This window comes from Myxocyprinus asiaticus, chromosome 27, assembly GCF_019703515.2.
Source record: "Myxocyprinus asiaticus isolate MX2 ecotype Aquarium Trade chromosome 27, UBuf_Myxa_2, whole genome shotgun sequence".
Lineage (NCBI taxonomy): Eukaryota > Metazoa > Chordata > Actinopteri > Cypriniformes > Catostomidae > Myxocyprinus > Myxocyprinus asiaticus.
In genome coordinates this window covers 7,417,746-7,437,830 of record NC_059370.1, presented here as the reverse complement: position 1 = coordinate 7,437,830, position 20,085 = coordinate 7,417,746, and the positions used below count along the sequence as shown (strand labels likewise).

General features: G+C 39.6%; 1 protein-coding gene across 2 annotated transcripts in view; it reads left to right on the top strand.

Moving 5' to 3' along the window:
- The window catches only part of LOC127418030 (pro-neuregulin-2, membrane-bound isoform-like), a 148,732-nt gene that overhangs the window by 107,813 nt on the left and 20,834 nt on the right, over nucleotides 1–20,085 (top strand). The window contains exons 5-6 of one of the 2 annotated variants that reach the window (XM_051658351.1): nucleotides 11,829–11,887; nucleotides 13,087–13,110. In XM_051658351.1, coding sequence (XP_051514311.1) covers nucleotides 11,829–11,887; nucleotides 13,087–13,110 — 83 coding nt within the window. The remainder of the gene's footprint in view (nucleotides 1–11,828; nucleotides 11,888–13,086; nucleotides 13,111–20,085) is intronic. The other variant, XM_051658352.1, reaches the window with a different exon arrangement.

Here is a 20,085-nt window from a genome sequence, read left to right as displayed (position 1 = left end):
TTCATTTTTATAACATTAACCTTCCCAATCATAGATAATTGTAATGAATCCCACCTTTCCACATCACTCGAAAACTTTTTTATTAAAGGGTTAAAATTAACTCTGACTAAGTCACATAAATTTGCTGGGAATAAAATACCCAAATACTTAATGCCCTGTTTGGGCCACTGAAAGGCGCCCGGCTGAAAAGCCATTACCGGGCAGAAAGCTGTCAGAGCCAAAGCTTCGGATTTAGAACAATTAACTCTGTATCCCGAAAATGTAGAGAAGGAATTAATAATTCTGTGGAGGCAAGGCATAGATCTAGTGGGGTCGGAGACGAATAATAAAATATCATCTGCGTAAAGCAAAAGCTTATGCGCCACACCTCCCACCACCACCCCTGGAAAATCATCCTCCTTTCTTATCGCGGCTCCTAATGGTTCCAGTGCAAGACAGAACAATAATGGGGAAAGAGGGCAGCCCTGCCGGGTGCCCCTATTCAGAGTAAAATAATTTGAAATTAATCCAATCGTTTGTACTGCCGCTACAGGGTGTCTATAAAGTAACTTAATCCAACCAATAAATGTACTCCCAAACCCATACATTTCCAAAATCTTAAAAAGATAATCTCTTTCTACCATATCAAACGCCTTTTCGGCGTCAAGCGAGATGACAGCGACCGGAGACTGATCATTCGCTACTCACCACATAATATTAATGAAACGCCTAATGTTATCAGAAGAACTACGGCCCTGAATAAACCCCACTTGATCTATATGTATAAGAGATATCATAACTTTACTTAATCGGTTAACCAAAATTTTTGACAAAATTCTAGCTGGATCAGGGAAATTGGACGGTAACGTTTACATTCGCTTGGATCTTTGTCCTTTTTAAGAATCAGACTGATCCAGGCTTGTGTCATGGTTGGGTTAAGCTTTCCATTCTTTAATGATTTTGTATATACTTCTAACAAAAGTGGAGCCAATTCTGTAGCATAAGATCTAAAAAATTCAACAGCAAAGCTGTCTGGCCCGGGAGACATGCCTGTAGGTGACTTAATTACCTTGTCAAGCTCCTCCAAGGTTATCTCAGAATCAAGATAATTTTTTTGCTCAGTCGTCAATTTAGGTTGAGTTCTAATGGTTCCACAAAATTTCTAATATCTCCATCAGTAGACGAAGACATGGAGCTATAAAGATCAATATAGAATTCTTTAAAAGCATTATTAATATCAATGGCCAAGGTAAAAATTTCACCACCAGCAGATTTCACTGAGGGAATGGTAGAAAAAGACTCTCTCTGCTTTATATATCTAGCCAAAAGCTTCCCTGCTTTGTCCCCCAACTCAAAGTATGACTGTCTTGCCCTGAATAACCAAAACTCTATATTTGTATTTCAATCGGGTCAGTTCTCTGAGGCCGTCAGATGACATTTGGTGCTTCAGCTCTGCCTCAGCATTTTTTGTATTCCCTTCTAACTCCACGAGTTCTCAAGCTTTGGATTTTTTGGGGAATGAGGCATATTGTATGAGCCGACCCCTAAGAACCGCCTTAAGTGACTCCCAAGCCACGCCCACAGAAGATACTGAGGACCAGTTGGTCTCCATATAAACATTTGTTGGAAATCAGGATTTTGCAAAAGGGTTACATTAAAGCGGCAACTATATGATTTCTTTTTCTCTGAGTGTGGCAACATCTCTAAACACACCAGGGCGTGATCTGAGACTAAGATGTTTCCAATTGAGCAATCAACAACAGATGAAATGAGAGACTTAGATATAAAAATAAAAAAATTAATCTATTCTAGAATAAATCTTGTGGACTGATGAAAAAAATGTATAGTCCCTACCAGATGGGTTCAAAAGTCACCAAATATCTACAAGACCAAGATTTTACACATCCTGTGAAGTGTCAGTGTTGCTCTAGGGTGCTTACACACTTTTGCTTCACTATGAACAAGGACTGAATCCATCAATAGATTAAAGTCTCCTCCCAACATTATATCATGAGGGGTGCCAGCGGCTTGCAACATCCCCTCAAGATCTATAAAAAAGCCCTGATCATCAGCGTTAGGTGCGTAAATATTAGCCAAAATCAACCTTTGCCCCTGAATGTCTGCTAAAACAATAATGTCTTTTCCTAATTTATCATTAATCTGTTTGAGAAATTTGAATTGTAGATGTTTATTTATCAATGTAATGACTCCCCTACTCTTACTTGAGCCAGCACTAAAGAAATCATGTCCACCCCATGTCTTCCCAAATGTTTCAGCTTCCTGCAGGGAAAGATGCGTTTCTTGAAGAAACACTATATCATATTTCTTACGCTTAAGAAAAGAAATAACCTTCCTTCTTTTTATGGGGTGCCCCAATCCATTCACAATCCATGTGGAGAGAGATAATCCACTCATACTAACATTTGACATATTGATATAATGAAAAAAATAAATTGTGTGTCAAAAATAAGATTATACAGACCACATTCCCCATTAATGCAACAATCAAACCCTGAACAAAACAAACAGAAAAAAGAAAAACGTGTGCATTAACCCCACGCATGACAGCGCCAATCCCTCTAAACTCAAAGAGTCCATGTACACATGCGAGAACCCCTGCGACAACTTTGCCATCGGATTGCTCAAGTCCGGTTCTTCTATACAAATTTTGTGAGGCAAAATTATATAACAGAAAATACTTTGTAATTCATACCCCAGCCAACAGGCAAAATAAACACAAAGAACATGTAGATTCATTCACAGAACTGTCTCGAAGGTGTGTTCCTCCACAAAAAAAACTCTAGCTGATATAAAGCCATTCAGTTTCCTCGGGCAGACAAACAAGTGTTTCAAGTGTTCAGTGAGCCAGCTGTTATGAGTGCAGCAGATGACGTAATCATTCCAATGTCCCACAAAAATACTCCACATAACAAACTCCAGCCAACAGGAGGCATAAGCACAAAGAGCGAACAGATTCATCCTCAACTGACCCAAAGGAGTGTTATTCAACAAAACAAGCTCCAGCTGATAGGTGTAACCAGCACAAAAAAAAAACAAAAAAAAACAGGCATCCCGGTTCCTCGGATAATCAAGTGTCAAATTCACTCAGAGGTTGCGCAAAAAAAAAATAAAAAATACACACACCATGACTTACTCAGTCTGTCAACTTTATAAAAGACGTCCTTTATGTGAGCATGTAGATATTTTGCAGTCATCCATAGTGTCCATTCTCAATCTGGCAAAAAAAAATTGTGTAAAAGCGATCTTCTGTCAACGCAAAAGTTTCTTGGGAGTCATGCCACAAAACAAACTCCAGCCGCTAGGCGGAGCCAACGCAAAAAGAAACAAAAATGGCGCCCAGCTTCCTCAGACCGTCAAGACACCAAACAGTGAGTCAGTCCACTCACATAAGAAACGCCCAATGGTTTACTCACCCATAGTTTGTATGAAGGTCAGTGCCTTTTTGGGGCATAAAAATACTTTGCTGCCGTCCTTGGTGTCTATTCTCAGTTTGGCCAGAAACATCAGTGCAAAAGCGATCTGCCATTGATATAAGAGTTTCTTACATTCCTTGACCCGATCGCGTTTCTCTCGTCAAATTCGCAAAATCCGGGAACAAGAAAATATTGTGATTCTTCCAAGAGAGCTTTCCTTTACTCCTCGCCTGGCACAACACGAGATCTTTATCGGATGATCTCAGAAATTTGGCCAGAATTGATCGAGACCTGTCTCCCTCAGCAGATCTACGAGCAGGGACTTTGTGAGCTCGCTCGATTTCCAGCTTATGGCCTGTTATGTCGAGCAGATTCGGGAATAGCTCGTCCAGGAATTTCACCATATCTCTGCCCTCTTCATGCTCAGGAATTCCAACAATCTGTATGTTATTCCTTCAGCTCATATTTTCAAAATATTCAAGTTTTTCCAAAATAGATTCCAAGTCTGTTTTGGACGCGGGCGGATTAGTGGATAATTCCCTTTCCGAAGATTCCAGATAATCAATTCGTTTTTCAACATCTGTCACTCTTGTAACCAACTCAGAGAATTCTGTTTCCATCGCCATAATCGATCGACGTATTACAGCGAGATCTTCCTAGTCAGAAACAACCTTCATCAACATCACCGAGATGTTGGACAGTTGATACTGAATTTCATTTCCCGACGTGCCGTCCAAATCGAGTCCCCGGCTCGCAGTCCAGTCAGAGGCCTCAGCTTGAACACGTAAGTGTCTTTTAATGTCTCCAGAGTCCGAGGATTTTGACTTCTTTGCCATGTTTACCTCAAAGAGCAAATATGTAACTGGGTGTATCGAATCTCACCGGATTATGATATGAAAATAATTTAAAAACTAGCAAAGTGCGCAGAGCTAGTCGCTCACACGTCTGCTCCTCGCATGGCGTCACTTGACTCCCCAATAACCCATTAGTAATCTAAAGATCCCCTGTGTAGTTCCCTCAGGTTACAGTGAGATTTCAAATATTCCACTGGGTAAGCCTGGCCGCAGACTGTATAATGTGCAGGGACCCATGCAACAGGAAGCTGTGTCTGTACTCAAGGTTCCCTTTGTTAAGGGTTTATAAAGGGGTTCATTAATGACTATATGTCATTTACAAATGCATTATAAAACATTGATGTGCAGTTATAACAACAAGAATAAAAAGGATGACTTTCATGCAATTATTGCCAAATAGTTGTCAGGATCCTGTCACCTTTGTCAGTCAGGTTTATTGTGGTGACAGGATCCTGACACGTATGTTCTATGTCTCTGTGTGAGCGCTCAGCTTCGTTTGTTTTCTTTGCCGTGTGCTCTCCTATCTTGTCTGTGTTTCATGTTCAGAGCATGGAGTCTGGATCCTGACTCTTCGTTCTAATTCGGTCTTGTTTCTGAGTCGGAATCTGGACACACATGCTCCATGTCTTGTCTTTGTGAGCACATGGCTTTGTGTTCAGTTTCGGGTCTCTTGCCCTGCAATCTTGTCTGGCCTTGCCTTTTTGTTTGAGCACATGGCTAATGATGGCTTCATTGCCATGTGCTTTATTGTCTTGTCTTTGTGTTTGTTTGAGCACATGGCCAATAACGGCTTCATTGCCATGTACTCTTCCTGTCTGATCTTGTTAAGTTGTTTGCCATGTGCTCTCCCGTCTCTTGTCCTGACCCCGCCCCGTTGTTACCTCATTATTAGTTCATTTGCTTCACCTGCTTTCCTTATTACCCTCCTCGTTTTCTTTCCTATTTTACCCCATTGTGTTTTTTGTCTTGTGCCAGTTCATTGTGGTTTATCGCCCTGTAAAATACTTGCCCTGTTGTGTTGTTGTCATGTAAAGCAATACTGTCAACCCAATAGCCGGGCAATATATCTACCATTGTGTGGTTGTATGTTATGTTTGCATGATAGTATGATTGACACATTTCTACTGTTACAGAGTATGTACGTACCGCCCACCCTACTTCACGGAGCATTATCTTTTTACCCTAACATGCCACCTGTGTGTGTGTGTGTGTGTGTGTGTGTGTGTGGAGGGGGGGGGGGGGTGTGGTCAGGTTTAAGTGGTTTACGAGGACTTTTTTTTAGGTTACAAACTGGTAATTACAAGGGTATTATGCTATAAATGTGGTTTATGAGGACATTTCTAGTGTCCCCATAATTCAAATTGCTTAAAAGACATTCTAAACTATGTTTTATTGAAAATGTAATATTGCAGACAGTTTTTTGTGAGGGTTAGGATTAGGGGTAGGGTTAGGTTTAGGGGATAGAATCTATAGTCCGTACAGTATAAAAATCATTATGTCTATGGACAGCGGCACCAACATGTGTGTGTGTGTGTGTTTTGTACCTTATGTGCCAAATAAAATGCACTCTGCCCCATTGACCTCTACAGTAAATTCTGTAGGCAGAGTGAATGGTAAAAGTGCAAATTCTCTCAGTTTATTAATAATGAAAGCTCAAGACCAGAGGAACTTTTGCTGCCATTATAAAGCTTTTAGGGAGTTTATTTTGCTTCTGTTTGGCCTAGGAGATACTTCTCATTAAATTGAGGTTTTACAGAAGATCGCAGAAGTGGAACTGATTGGTAGTTTATGAGTTAGTAGAGATGTAATATGTTGAGATTAGTTTTGATTCTGTTTGTTGTACACCGACCCAAAAGAGTATTTGGACATGTACAGCATGCTTCAGATGTCTGAATGTCAGTTATTTCTCAGACATAACTTCACCTTTCTGCACCAGTTTTAAAACTGATCTCAATTATCAGTTCAGAAGGACTGATTAGACTAATATAGAGTTTTTATTTATTTATTTATGTTTATTTATTTTTGGAGAATTAGACTTTTAAGTCCAGTAAGCGCCCCCTTGAGGTGGACCCCTTTGTGTCTTGTTATTGGGGGGTGGGGGGGGGGGGGGGTTGTATCAGAGATGTAGCATTTTATCATGATACACTGTTGTTCATTAAAAATCAAATATTTTGTCCAGGTACTGGACATGCTACAGATTTTCAAAAACAGCTGAGCTACTGTCACGTTATCAATTATTGAAAAATTCAATTAAAGGAATATTTCACCCAAAAATAAAAATTCTGTAGTAATTTACTTACCCTCATGCATTCGTGCTCAGGTAAGAACTTGAGCTGTTTAGTACTAAACAATGATGCAAATTCTCACGTGAACATGTGCTACTGTGAACAAGCTTGTCTCATGCAGCTTATTAATGTGCAACAGATGTCAAGATTTCCTCTGAAAAATGACATACTCTACATTTCTGGTTCTTTCTCTCCAAATCCTATTGAATCAACATGATCACAGAGGAAGTCGGCATGCTGTTTCCGAAAATTTCAGTACCCTAGGATCAGCAACAGTATGCCGACTCACTGACATGTCTCTTATCAGACATATTTTCAACAGCTCCACCATAGTTACTTTCCCTTGTGGTGTGACTGTTAATGCATGGTGTTAATTGCACAAGAGACCACAATTCGATCCCCATTCCAAGCAGGAGGCAATCACGTTTGTATAAACAATCATGAGCGTGTTTGTCTCTACCAATGGTTGGGGTTAGATTTGGGTTTTGGTTGGGGGGTAGATGGAATAAAATAAACATTTCTCTTCACTGTTTTACACCCTGTACAGCTGAAAACAATTCTTTTTACAACAGGCTTCTAGTGACCTCTCCTGGATATAAATGGGTGGCACTCTTGTTTATAGTATGGCTATAAACATTCTAAAAGTGTCTAAAACATTTACTGCTTTAGCATCTGTTTTAAAATTCGGTCAACAACACACACTTGCGGAATTTTATGTGAGATCAGGTTGATTGAATGCCTTCTGAAGACTTGGAATTTTAATATGAATTTTTACACAGATTTTTGTTTTAGTCATAATTTTAGACTTTTGATCAAACTGTAGTCAAAACCAAATATTCCCAAAAAGATTTAAATAAACATTTATTAATTTAACCTCTTGCGACCCCGCATCTACATACGTGGATGTTGTATTTTGGCTTCACTACACGCTAGAGGTCTTCACGGGTCCACTTGGATCCCAAAACCAGAGGTCCGACCCGAGGTCACACCTGAGACCCGCGTGGGTTCGGGTCCAAAATGTTGACGAGTGTCGGGACTGATATTAGTTGCCTCGGGTCTTGGGTAATTTTAAATAAATGTGTTTTAACCAGATGGACCCGAGAAGACCCAAATTCTTTTAAAATATGGCAACTTTCTATTAATTGTTTTGGGCGTTTAACAATATTTTATTATTTAAAAAAAATACATATTACATAACAAGCGGTACACCTGTAGCCTACACCCAAAATCCTGCCACTTTCACGTTCACATTGCGGCTCTTTTTCTGTGCGCCTGCGGCAGTCGCGTCAGGCTTAACTAATAATCTAAATGTTTTATTCACAGCCAATCATACAAAATTTTACTGAGCTCATAGCAGACTGCTGATAACATGAAGAGGAATTTCTTGAGTTATATTATGCCTCAAAAAACTTGTAGAGATTTTAAAAAGCCATACAAAAAAAAAAAAAAAAAAAGCCAGCCAGCACTTGGGAGCTTGTGAGTGCACAAGTTAGTTGCCAGGTAAAATAAAGTGCAAAATGAAATTTAACAGATCTCAGTGGGTGTCATGCAGTCTATGTAGTCATAAACCAAAGGCTACACAAAGTACTTTTCTCAGTTCTAATGAAATTAAAAATAAAAACAAATAGTAGGTTAAATGATTGTGTATTGTTAAATAATGCGCAAAATAATGCATCAGGTTCTCTATTAAGCAGATCAAAGACAGATACAAATCAACAATAAACACAAATACCATTTTTACTTTATCACTCGTTTATCTACACTGGTGGCCAAAAGTTTGGAATAATGTACAGATTTTGCTCTTATGGAAAGAATTTAGTACTTTAATTCACCAAAGTGACATTCAACTGATCACAATGTATAGTCAGAACAATAATAACATGAAAAATTACTATTACAATTTGGAAAAAAAAAAAAAAAATGCAGAACTTCTTAAACTACTTCAAAGAGTTCTCATCAAAAAATCCTCCACGTGCAGCAATGACAGCTTTACAGATCCTTGGCATTCTAGCTGTCAGTTTGTCCAGATACTCAGGTGACATTTCACCCCACACTTCCTGTAGCACTTGTCATAGATGTGGCTGTCTTGTCGGGCACTTCTCACGCACCTTACAGTCTAGCTGATCCCACAAAAGCTTAATGGGGTTAAGATCCACAACACTCTTTTCCAATTATCTGTTGTCCAATGTCTGTGTTTCTTTGCCCACTCTAACCTTTTCTTTTTGTTTTTCTGTTTCAAAAGTGGCTTTTTCTTTGCAATTCTTCCCATAAGGCCTGCACCCCTGAGTCTTCTCTTTACTGTTGTACATGAAACTGGTGTTGAGCGGGTAGAATTCAATGAAGCTGTCAGCTGAGGACATGTGAGGCATCTATTTCTCAAACTAGAGACTCTGATTTACTTATCCTCTTGTTTAGTTGTACATCTGGCCTTCCACATCTCTTTCTGTCCTTGTTAGAGCCACACCTTTGTGTACACCTTTGTATGAAATCTTCAGTTTTTTGGCAATTTCAAGCATTGTATAGCCTTCATTCCTCAAAACAATGATTGACTGATGAGTTTCTAGAGAAAGCTGTTTCTTTTTTGCCACTTTTGACCTAATATTGACCTTATGACATGCCAGTCTATTGCATAATGTGGCAACTCAAAAACAAACACAAAGACAATGTTAAGCTTCATTTAACAAACCAAATAGCTTTAAACTGTGTTTGATATAATGGAAAGTGATTTTCTAGTACCAAATGATCAATTTAGCATGATTACTCAAGGATAAGGTGTTGGAGTGATGGCTGCTGGAAATGGGGCTTGTCTAGATTTGATCAAAAATGACTTTTTTCAAATAGTGATGGTGCTGTTTTTACATCAGTAATGTCCTGACTATACTTTGTGATCAGTTGAATGCCACTTTGGTGAATTAAAGTACCAATTTCCTTCCAAAACAGCTAAATCTGTACATTATTCCAAACTTCTGGCCTCCAGTGTAGTTTTATCTCATATTTCATGTTCTCAACTGATTATGACTTAACTGCTTATTTGATTTAACTACTAGGCTATATGAACTATATAAACAGTTAAAGAAACAAAGTGAGCCCAGTTTAAAATCTGTTTGGTCCAACTGCATCTGAATTATACAACAGAGTGTTGCCAGGGCACTTCTCAATGAGGTGAGGTAAAATACAGTATGTATAGTATATTTCTCTCACAGACATTGCAAGTCTGCCGCTGCTGTTGGTGTGCGTGTAGGTGACTTCGCACAATGGAGTTCTTGTTTATTGTAACTATGACAACGGCCACCCCTGAAACTTCAGAGCGAGCACCACCTTGACTGCAAAAAACGCTTTCCACTACGAGAGAAAGCGTGGCAGTTTTGCCGTGTTCTGTGTGTAATTACCAAACCCTCCTGGATACTGGTGCATGCATACAGTATGTGGAAAATGGGACATTATTCCCTCAAAAGTTTAAAAAACATGTTAGTTATTTTGTATAACTTTCCAAATTAACACATCTGTGGTTCATTTCGCTTCATTTTAATATAGATTTTGTTATATTTTATTTTGTTATCACTGTACATTACGGTTCTATTCATTAAAGGGATAGTTCACCCAAAAATGAAAATGCTCTCATTATTTACTCATCCTCATGATATCCCAGGTGTGTATGACTTTCTTTCTTCACCAGAACACATTTGAAGAAAAATATCTTAGCTCAGTAGGTCCTTAAAATGCAAGTTCTCTTTTGAAGGTCCATAAATCACTAACAGTCAGCATAAACTTCATCGATATGACTCCAGCGGTTAAATAAATTCGGTTAAACTACGATCGCTTTTGGTGTGAAAAAATAAGTATTTAAGTACTTTTTAACAATAATCCAACACTTCACGAGAGGGTGGAGTCCAATCGGTCTCTCATGTGACGTATTCATGTTGCCATGGATACGGAGATATCTCATGATCTCCACTCTGTTGAGACATCCAGGATGAGAACACAAACGCACCATTGTGAGTAAAGAAACAGATCAATACAGATCTAAACCAAAACCTATGAAGCTTCTGTACAGCATTCCTCCTTCTCACTTGTAAACAGCGCTGCTCTTCCGGCTGTGTCGCACGTGCCTTAGTTCTTGAATCTTTCAAGTGTCAATGCGATTACGTGCTTACCACTGTAGAACGGAAGCATGATTTAGAATAAAAAAAAAAAGTACTTAAATATTTATCTTTTACTTCAAAAGAGCTTCAAAGGAGAAATCTCCATTCACTTGCATTTTAAGGACCTACTAAGCTAAGATATTTTCTATTTTTCTTCAAATGTGTTCTGGTGAAGAAAGAAAGTCATACACACCTGGGATATCATGAGGGTGAGTAAATAATGAGAATTTTCATTTTTGGGTGAACTATCACTTTAAAATGAGTAAATGCATTCCTATATATTTACTATGCATTATCACATTGAGAATAAAGTGGTTCATCCAAAAGCTGAAAAAGGTTGCTTTGAGAGCCTTTATATGGAGTTAGGATGAAAATAAGGTGCATTTCGAACTGTTCTGAAACCAGTGCAGACAGACAGCACACTGGAGGTTAAGTCATTCACTAAACAGGGAGCAAGGGAGATTTCACAACTTAGTCCTGCTGTCCACATATGTAGACATCAATTTTTAGGAAAACTATTTGCTCTAGAAAAAAAGTTACAAATAAAAAACATTTACACAGCAGTCATGCTCTGGTCTAAAGAGGTTAAACATGTATTAAACTTAAATAAGACCTTGTAAAAATAAATTCCTGCAATAACAGCATATAATGAGTACAGTGTAGTATTCACTACTTAGTGTGTTGTGAATTCTTCATACTTTTAGAGGGTAAATTTTCCATGTTTTTGTTGCATGGCTTATTCACAACCCGAGATCCGTATTCTGACTAACACATAACTTAGTTCACCTGTATGTTTGCTTTATTGCCTGTGCAGATGCAATATTATAGGCTATCTATGTTGTGGTGGATATAACTAAATAATCTCATATTACCTTAATGGGGTGTTTTTGAGTAAATTGATGAACCCATCAGTAAAGAAATGCTTCCGTTTCCAGGTATTTACATCCAGTATACATCATCCGGATGAACAGCTCTGCCTTGGGTTGGGTCACATGGGTTGTTCTCTGTTGTTCTAACTGCATGTCTCTCTCTCTCTCTCTCTCTCTCTCTCTCTCTCTCTCTCTCTCTCTCTCTCTTTTCTCCCCCCTCCTTCTCGTACCTTCCTTCCTCTGTTGGTTTGTTTCCTTCCATCAGGTGTCCAAATGATTATACCGGTGAACGCTGTCAAACCTCCGTTATGGCCGGTTTCTACAGTATGTCCATTTATTCTTCCTGTTTGTTTGTCTGTCTGTCTGTCTGACTGTCTCTCTGCCCTGAAGCTGCATGCTGGCTATGATGTGCGGGCGCATGTACAGTATGTCTCTGCCTCTGTATGTCCATTTCAGTTTTTATTTTGTTTGACTTATTGGAGAAATGTAAGTAGAACGTCATTGATTTGAAGTGTTAAAGGGATATTAGAGTATATGGATATCGTATTGATATATTATTAAAGAGATAATATATAAAAAGATTAAGAATAGTGCAAAAGAAGAGGACCAATAAAGTGCAAATTGAAAGAATAAAGCATGTCACTTTTTACTGTATATTAGGTTCCAATATATTAAAATTTGTGTTACTTTTATACATTATACAGTATACATTATACAAGACATGATATAATCAAGAGTGTGAACTTCATCTATCAGACAGATTTATGAAATGTTTGATAGGGACTCATGTAAGATTGTGGTTGTTGAGTGATATTGATACTGTTTTTCCTGATTTTTAACAGTGACTGAGGCATGATGCATGACCCTTTGACCTTTAGATGCTTTCCAAACAGTAATATATTGCTAGAGAAACAGTATCATGCATGCTGTAGTGACTGCAGTGGAAAACAAATATGTCGATGAAATTGGACATGTACTTTATTATGAAAATGTAACATTGTGACTAAACAAAAGCCATCTGTTTGTCAATTCGCCTATAAGTCATTAGAAACTACATTATTTGTGTCTACACTCATTTGTTCTTGACTGTATTTTTTTGTTTTATACATTGTGCTTTTCTCTGTAATGCTTTTGTTTGTTTCTTTGGTTTTTCTTAAATCATTAATTCAGAAATGAGGTCTAGTAAACATGGCAGTAAGTGTGGCTGTCTATGTGTCTGCATGCATTTGCACGCTTGCTTACTGTATGTATTCTTAACAGGAAAGGTGTTGTGTTGTTTATTGGTATTTTTGTTTGTTTCGTTTTCATTTTCATGAGGAATATGGAGTTGGCCGGTGTTTGTCTGCATTGTCTGTCTGTTACTGGAACGTACAGTCACTCACCTCAGTGTCTCAAACAAAACCAAAACAAACAACACTACTAATCGCATAAGCCGCCTCTACCTCAACAAGTGGACATTTTTACCTGAAACCTGTTTTCTTGTTTTTTCTTTGTTTTACATTGTCAACTTTCTGCATTGGCAGAGCATCTTGGAATTGAAATCATGGGTATGAAGTTATTATTTGTTTGATTCTTTAGTTTTTAAGGCTCATGACATAATTTTATGACATAGTATGACAAAGCTTTTTCACATCAGAATTTGTCTCGTTCTATTTTCTCTGTACTATATTTGAGCACAAATGCATCCTCAGCTTCTGATTTACTTTTTCAGCTCAAAGTGACACTCATTTTAGGAGTATGGAAAGATACACGTTACCCTGTTGAAACAAACAACCAGCCTAAGTTGTTTCATTGGTTTTGGCTGGTCTCCCAAGCTGGCCGGGCTGGTCTGTTTGCTGGTTTTAGAGGGATTTTGGCCACTCGCTAGATGGTCAAGCTGGGAGACCAACTGAGTACCAGCTTAGCCAGGTAGGATACCAGCTAGACCAGCTGAAGACCTGTTTGGCTAGGCTTTAGACTAGCAAACCAGTTTAGGCTGGTTTAATCTTTTTTTTTTTTTTTTTTTTTTTTAGCAGGGTGGACTAGTAGATGAATATTTAGAAAACAGATAGTTCTGACTCAGATATCTTGATTGGATGAGCCGTTGTAAGGCGTTGTGAAATAGCAGATATATACACATTTGTATTAAATTCTGAATTATTATCAGTACAATTTTTTATATATTATTTGGCAACTGTTAGGCTAATGCACTATAATGCTTTATTCTGATTATTGTTATGAAGAATGTAACAATTTATTAAAAATTGGCATCTACTGTCCCAAGAGGCCGTGTGTTACAGTGATTTTACTATAGCCTCTCTTGGCTTATTGTTAAAATTCTAGTGAGGCCTTATCCTGCTGCAAATGTCAAGTTTAGTTCAGTGGTTCTCAACTGGTGTGTCGCAACACCAAAACATGTCTGTTCTTATCTGATCAGGAGGGAAATAGCAGGAGAAAAAACAATGGTAAATGAAAAAAAACTGCAGTAACCACACTTTAACCATGATATTCATAGTAAAACTATAGTAATAATACAGAAAATCCAAATTAATAAATATTGTAATTATTCTGGTTACTAAAGTTTACTATAGTAGCACTATGGCTACTTTGGGTTACAAGTACCATTGATTTAACCATGGTTTCCACCAATGAAATATGCTCTTACACAGGGTGTGATTTTTTGAAAAACCGGGGGGAGGGGGCGTGGGGGGTGAGGGGGGTTGGACATGTCAACAATGAATGTCATCATCGTAATTTTAATGTAGAAATTCAGACGACGGTGTAATTTATATCAAAACAGTCTCAAATTCTTAAACTGTAGACTAAAACCACATCATATAATTATTTAGTTTAATCAAAATAATTAACTGAACTGACATACTAATTTATTAAATAATTAACTATTATTAACTGTAAACTATGTTAAAGAATTAAAAGGAGGCATTTAACGAGGGGGCTGGAATAAGAGAATATTATGGGGAAGATGGTTTATCTGGTTATTATTTATGCCTAAATACAATAAAGGCAAAACTTTAGCAAATTCCCTTCAGCCGTAGCTATCACCTCTGGAGTCACAAGTTCAAATCCAGGGCATGCTGAGAGACTCCAGCCAGGTCTCCTAAGCAACCAAATTGGCCCAGTTGCTAGGGAGGGCAGAGTCACATAACCTCCTCGTGGTCGCGATTATTGGTTCTCGCTCTCAATGGGGCGCGTGGTAAATTGTGCGTGGATCGTGGAGAATAGCATGAGCCTCCACATGCTGTGAGTCTCCGCGGAGCCACATGATAAGACGTGCGGATTGACTGTCTCAGAAGCGGAAGCAACTGAGACTTGTCCTCCACCACCCGGATTGAGGTGAGTAACCGCACCACCACGAGGACCTAGTAAGCAGTGGGAATTAGACATGCCAAATTGGGGAGAAAAAAGGTGAGAAAATTAATAAAAAAAATAAATAATAATAATTCCCTTCAACCAGCCACAGTATTGGAGGAGCAAAAGCTTCCCTCCGCTGTGCCGCTGGTTCTGGGGCAGTTGCCAAATTTAAACCAAGCACACCATCTAGTGGTTTCAGGTCGTGCTGAATGCAAGAGCCATGTTTCAAGCTGGGTACTTGGAATGATAAGCATGGTTATGTCATTCAATTCAGGCAGCTTGCATCCCATTCTGGATTTGAGACGTTTGAATTTATAATGTCACAAGTGCACCCGGGGGACTGGTTTGTAACAATAGATTTGAAGGACGCTTATAAAAAATGTCCATATTCAGATTGCACCAAAGCACAGGCGTTTTCTCAGATTCGCGTTCGGGGGCAAAGCATACCAATTTTGCATCCTTCCGCTCGGAATTGCACTGGCATTACGCATTTTCACAAAATGCTCGGATGCAGCGTTGATGCCCTTGTGGCTTCAAGGCATCTGCGTTTTGCATTATCTTGATGATCGGTTGGTGTTAGCTCACATGGAGACTTTGGCTGCCCAGCATCGAGATGTTGTTCTCAGCCATTTGAGCAATCTAGGGCTGTGTGTAAACCTAGATAAGAGCATCCTGTTGCCAAAGCAACAGACTCTGTGTATAGGTGTGGAGCTAGACTTGCAGGCGATGCAGGCACGCCTGTCTCCAGCTTGCATTTCTGTCATTACATCAGTATCTAGCGATGTTCAGAGTGGGACGCATTCTCTCTGCGAGAACATTTCACAGGCTTTTGGGGCTCATGATTGCGGCTTCCGCTGTCATTCCCATGGGCATGTTGTATGCAAGACCTTTTCAGTGCTGGATGAACTTCACAAAGGGAATTCAATTACCGACACATGCATTCCGTCTCTTCAAAGTGATGCGTGGGTGCTACCAAACTCTGTTATCATGGAAACTGACCCGCCTTCTGATGTTGGGCATTCCGTTGGGACAGGTGTGTCGTCGCAAGGTGATAACGACAGAAGCCTCCTCCATGGGTTGGGTTGATGTATACGAGGGTCTTCCAGCCTATGGGGTTTAGACTGGCCAGCAGCAATATTGGCACATAAATTGTCTGGAGATGTTCACGGTGCTGCTGGTGTTAAAGTTTTCCTCCCAGAGATTCAGGACAGCTATGTCCTCATCCAGTTGGACAACAGGATGGTGGTGTCCTACATCAAACACCAGGGAGGAGTGCACTCTCATGCCATGCTGAGGCTGTCACGTTGCATTCTTCTGTGGGCATGGGTCAAAGTGCAGTCTCTACGAGCCGTACATGTTCTGGGCTGGTTGAATTTGGAGCTGTCCAAACAGGGCTTGGTGCCCAGACAGTGGACATTAAATACTCAGATTTTGGAACAAATCTGGAGAAGGTTCGGCAGAGGAAGTGGACCTATTCGCTTCGAACGATAAATCGCACTGTCCCCTCTGGTTTTCCCTCTCGCCCCCGGCACCGCTGGGCATCAGTGCATTGGTGCATCAGTGGCTGACAGCACATCTTTACGTGTTTCTACCAATCAGTTTGCTGCACGGGGCAGCATTTGGCACCCCCGGCCGGACTTGTGGAAGTTATGGGTATGGCCCCTCAACAGGGCGTTCTTTTGAAAGATGGGTTATCCCCCGCTGTGGTTGATACTATTCTAAATGCTAGAGCTCCATCAACTAGGAGACTTTATAAGTTCAGCTTGTGTATTTTTGCTTCTTGGTGTACAGCACGAGGTGAAAATCCAGTTCAATGCCCTGTCGGTACAGTGCTGGATTTTTTGCAGAAATGTCTCTGGGCCGGGATTGCCCCGGCAACGCTTAAAGTCTATGTTGCTGCTATAGCAGCTGAGCATGTGCTTATCAATGGAGTCTCTGTCAGTAGACATTCTCTTGTCTTTCATTTTATGCGCGGAGTACTTCTCGTCCCGTCTGCTTACCTTAATGGGATTTATCTGTTGTTTTAGAGGTGCTCTTGGGTGCTCCGTTCGAGCCCTTGATAAGTTTTTGACTCTTAAAATGGCCCTGCTAGTGGCATTGGCATCACTTAGAAGAGTTGGTGATTTGCATGCTCTGTCGATTAATCCATTATGTATGGATTTTGCGCCAGGGTGTTCAAGGGGTTAAGACCTCATTGGGGCTATTTGCCCAAGGTTATTTCAACATAATTTCACTCGCAGTCTATTATTTTTCAGGCTTTCTATCCTCTCCCATTTGAATCAGAGGAGCATGAAAGGTTGCATATGCTTTGCCCAGTTTTGGTGCTGCAAGATTATGTTGATCGTACTAGCCAGTGGCGCATGTCAGAACAGTTATTTGTGTGCTTTGGTTACTGCAACAGGGGTGTTTCTGTGTCAAAGCAAAGACTGTCTCATTGGGATATTGATGCAAGTTCAAGTGCTTATGAAGTGCGCAGTTTACCTTCGCCTTCGGGTATTCGAGCCCATTCTACAAGGAGCATGGCATCCTCATGGGCTTTGGCGAGAGGTATGTCTTTGTAGGACATTTGTATGGCAGCAGGGTCATCAATTCTGCATACATTTGTTAGATTTTATAATCTGGATGAGGGTTTGACTCCTGCTTCCCAGGTTTTCTCTGTTGGAACAGGAGTAACCTCATAATTCCTTCTTTTTATTTGGATGCGTTAGCTCGATAGTGCACCGCTATATGCTTGCCACACGGGCTTAAATAGTTGGCAGCAACTGTTCGCATGGCGTGAATGTATATCGTTCCCATAGCGATTACGCAGCTCGTGTTCCAACGAAAGGGAACGTCTCGGTTATGTGGAACGGAACACTCGTTCCCTGAGTGGGAACGAGAGGCTGCATACTCTCTAGCAGCTGCATAGGTATTGTGCCTTCCTGCAGAAAAACTGACTCGATGGCGCGAAAGCGAGTGCTTTTATGGAGCCTGAGATGTTGCTCCCTAGGGGCGTCACTTAAGTGCCATCAGCCAATAAATTGGGGTGACTGTATAAGGGCTTCAGACCACGTGACACTTAGACGTCTCCCATAGCAATTACGCAGCATCTCGTTCCCACTCAGGGAACCAGGGTTACATTCTAAGTATCTGAGACGTTTTCATGCATTTAAGTGTTTATTTTGGTGTTTGCAAATGCGTCGTTCTGAAACGTCATGAAAATTTTAATGCAGTCTTCCTTATGCAGTTTAAGGGATTAAAAACTGTTAAGAGAAAGCGCTTTCATACACACCGTTTGTCAAAGAAGATGGCTTACATCCATAATGTTAACACATAAGTGGCATTCTTGGCTGCGTTCCAAATGCGATAAATCAGCCTCTGTAGGGCACTTTGAAGGGATCATGCCGTAAGATCACTTCAAACTGAATTTTCAATTAAAATAATTAAAATATTAAGTTTTAAATTACTGTTTTTTGAAGCCCCTATCTATCAGCCCTCCAATGCTCTCACAGTGTATGGTAGAGATTTTAGAGGGAATAGGGCATAGGGATGATCACTTTTAAATGGAATGGCATCCATTGAAGAGTGTGCATGTGAACTATGAAGTCTGATGTAGAGGGAAACTCCACTTTTGAAGTACAATGCATCTGTCTCATTACATAATACACAGCGCTTTCGTGTTTTCAGCATCTTTCTCGCATTAAACGCCTTGCTGATGTGCATATATATTATTTGGTATTCGTTCTGTATAATCTCTGTGGAAGTTATTACTCCACCCCCTGTGTAGCTCTATATTGTTAAACCAACGTGATTTGAACTATGGTTGTGCGACATACTATGGTTGTCGTGATTAGCTAGTTAATTTCTACAATGATGCATGGTACTTTGGTGGTTATGCAGTGAGTTACGTCATTGTACGGGAAACGCACCCCAGGTTTTGTGACATGACTTAATCTTCGATAACCAAGAATAAAACTACCACTAAAGAAAATACAAACCAGATTGCATTAAATATGCATTTGGTTTCACCAAGGATAAACGTGTAAACACTTCAATGTGGTTGCGAATTACTGGTTGCAGATTGCATGAAGCCATTGAAAATCAAGAGACCTTTAGAAATCAAATTTGTGATTCAGTGATTCAGTGTGATTAATTATATAAAAATAATGTGTTAAAAAAATCAATGCAATTAATTATTATCCTGGACCGTAATAAGGAATATTCCTACCATTGGAGCAATTTAAACTTGAAGCATTGCCTGAAGTATTATATGTTTTTAAGAGTCGTAGTCAGCCAGGGCAGTAAGCGCAACTCCAGCTATTCAGGCAACAAACCACACTTACTTACAGCAGACAGCACAAAATAAGGAGGTGTACAAAAACAGCTGGACAGAGCGCAACTCTGAATGCAGGGGTCTCAGGGCATGTTTTTCTACGTTTCAAACTACGTTTAACTTGACATAGCTTTAACATGAAAAATGCTGTGTTTTTGACGCAACACAACCAAGTGAGACATGCCAAAAGCGTCGCATGACGCATTTGTGTATAATATAGATCAAATTGAATTATTTTTATTTGGGGGCCTTTCTTGGCAAATCATTTGCAATAAATTGTGGTTAAGTCAATTAATTAAGTGGCATATCATGTAATTAATTCAATTCAACATTTTTATTGACTGACAATCATACTTTCAATGTAGGATTCTAAGGGAATTTTTGTTTACTTTTGTACGATTAACAATTTTATTGTTGTGTTGGGTTGTTACTTGATGTCCAATGTGAAATCTGGGTCCTGAATCAAAACTAGTTGAGAACCACTGATCTACTTTCTAATTCTCCATTAATGACAAAATTTCACAATACATAATTTCCCTTTCTACCTGCCAACAACATACCATAAATCTCAGAGACGAGTGAGACAAAAATGAGTATTGCATCTCTTCTCTGTTTCTCTCTGCACTAGAGTACATTAGCAGTTAGTGTGGAGACATCTCACACTAAGTTTTCTTTGTCTTGTGTACTCTGTACTCTGTCTGTTTCCTGTAACAAGCATGCAATGCAATATCAGTGTCTGACTCAACCGCCCCCTCCCTTCTCCCTCCCTGCGTTTCTCTTTTATTACACACTCATTCCCTACTGTTTGGCCCTCGATTGTCTCCTCTCCTTCCTCTCGTCTGTTTTTTCGTTTTTTGTA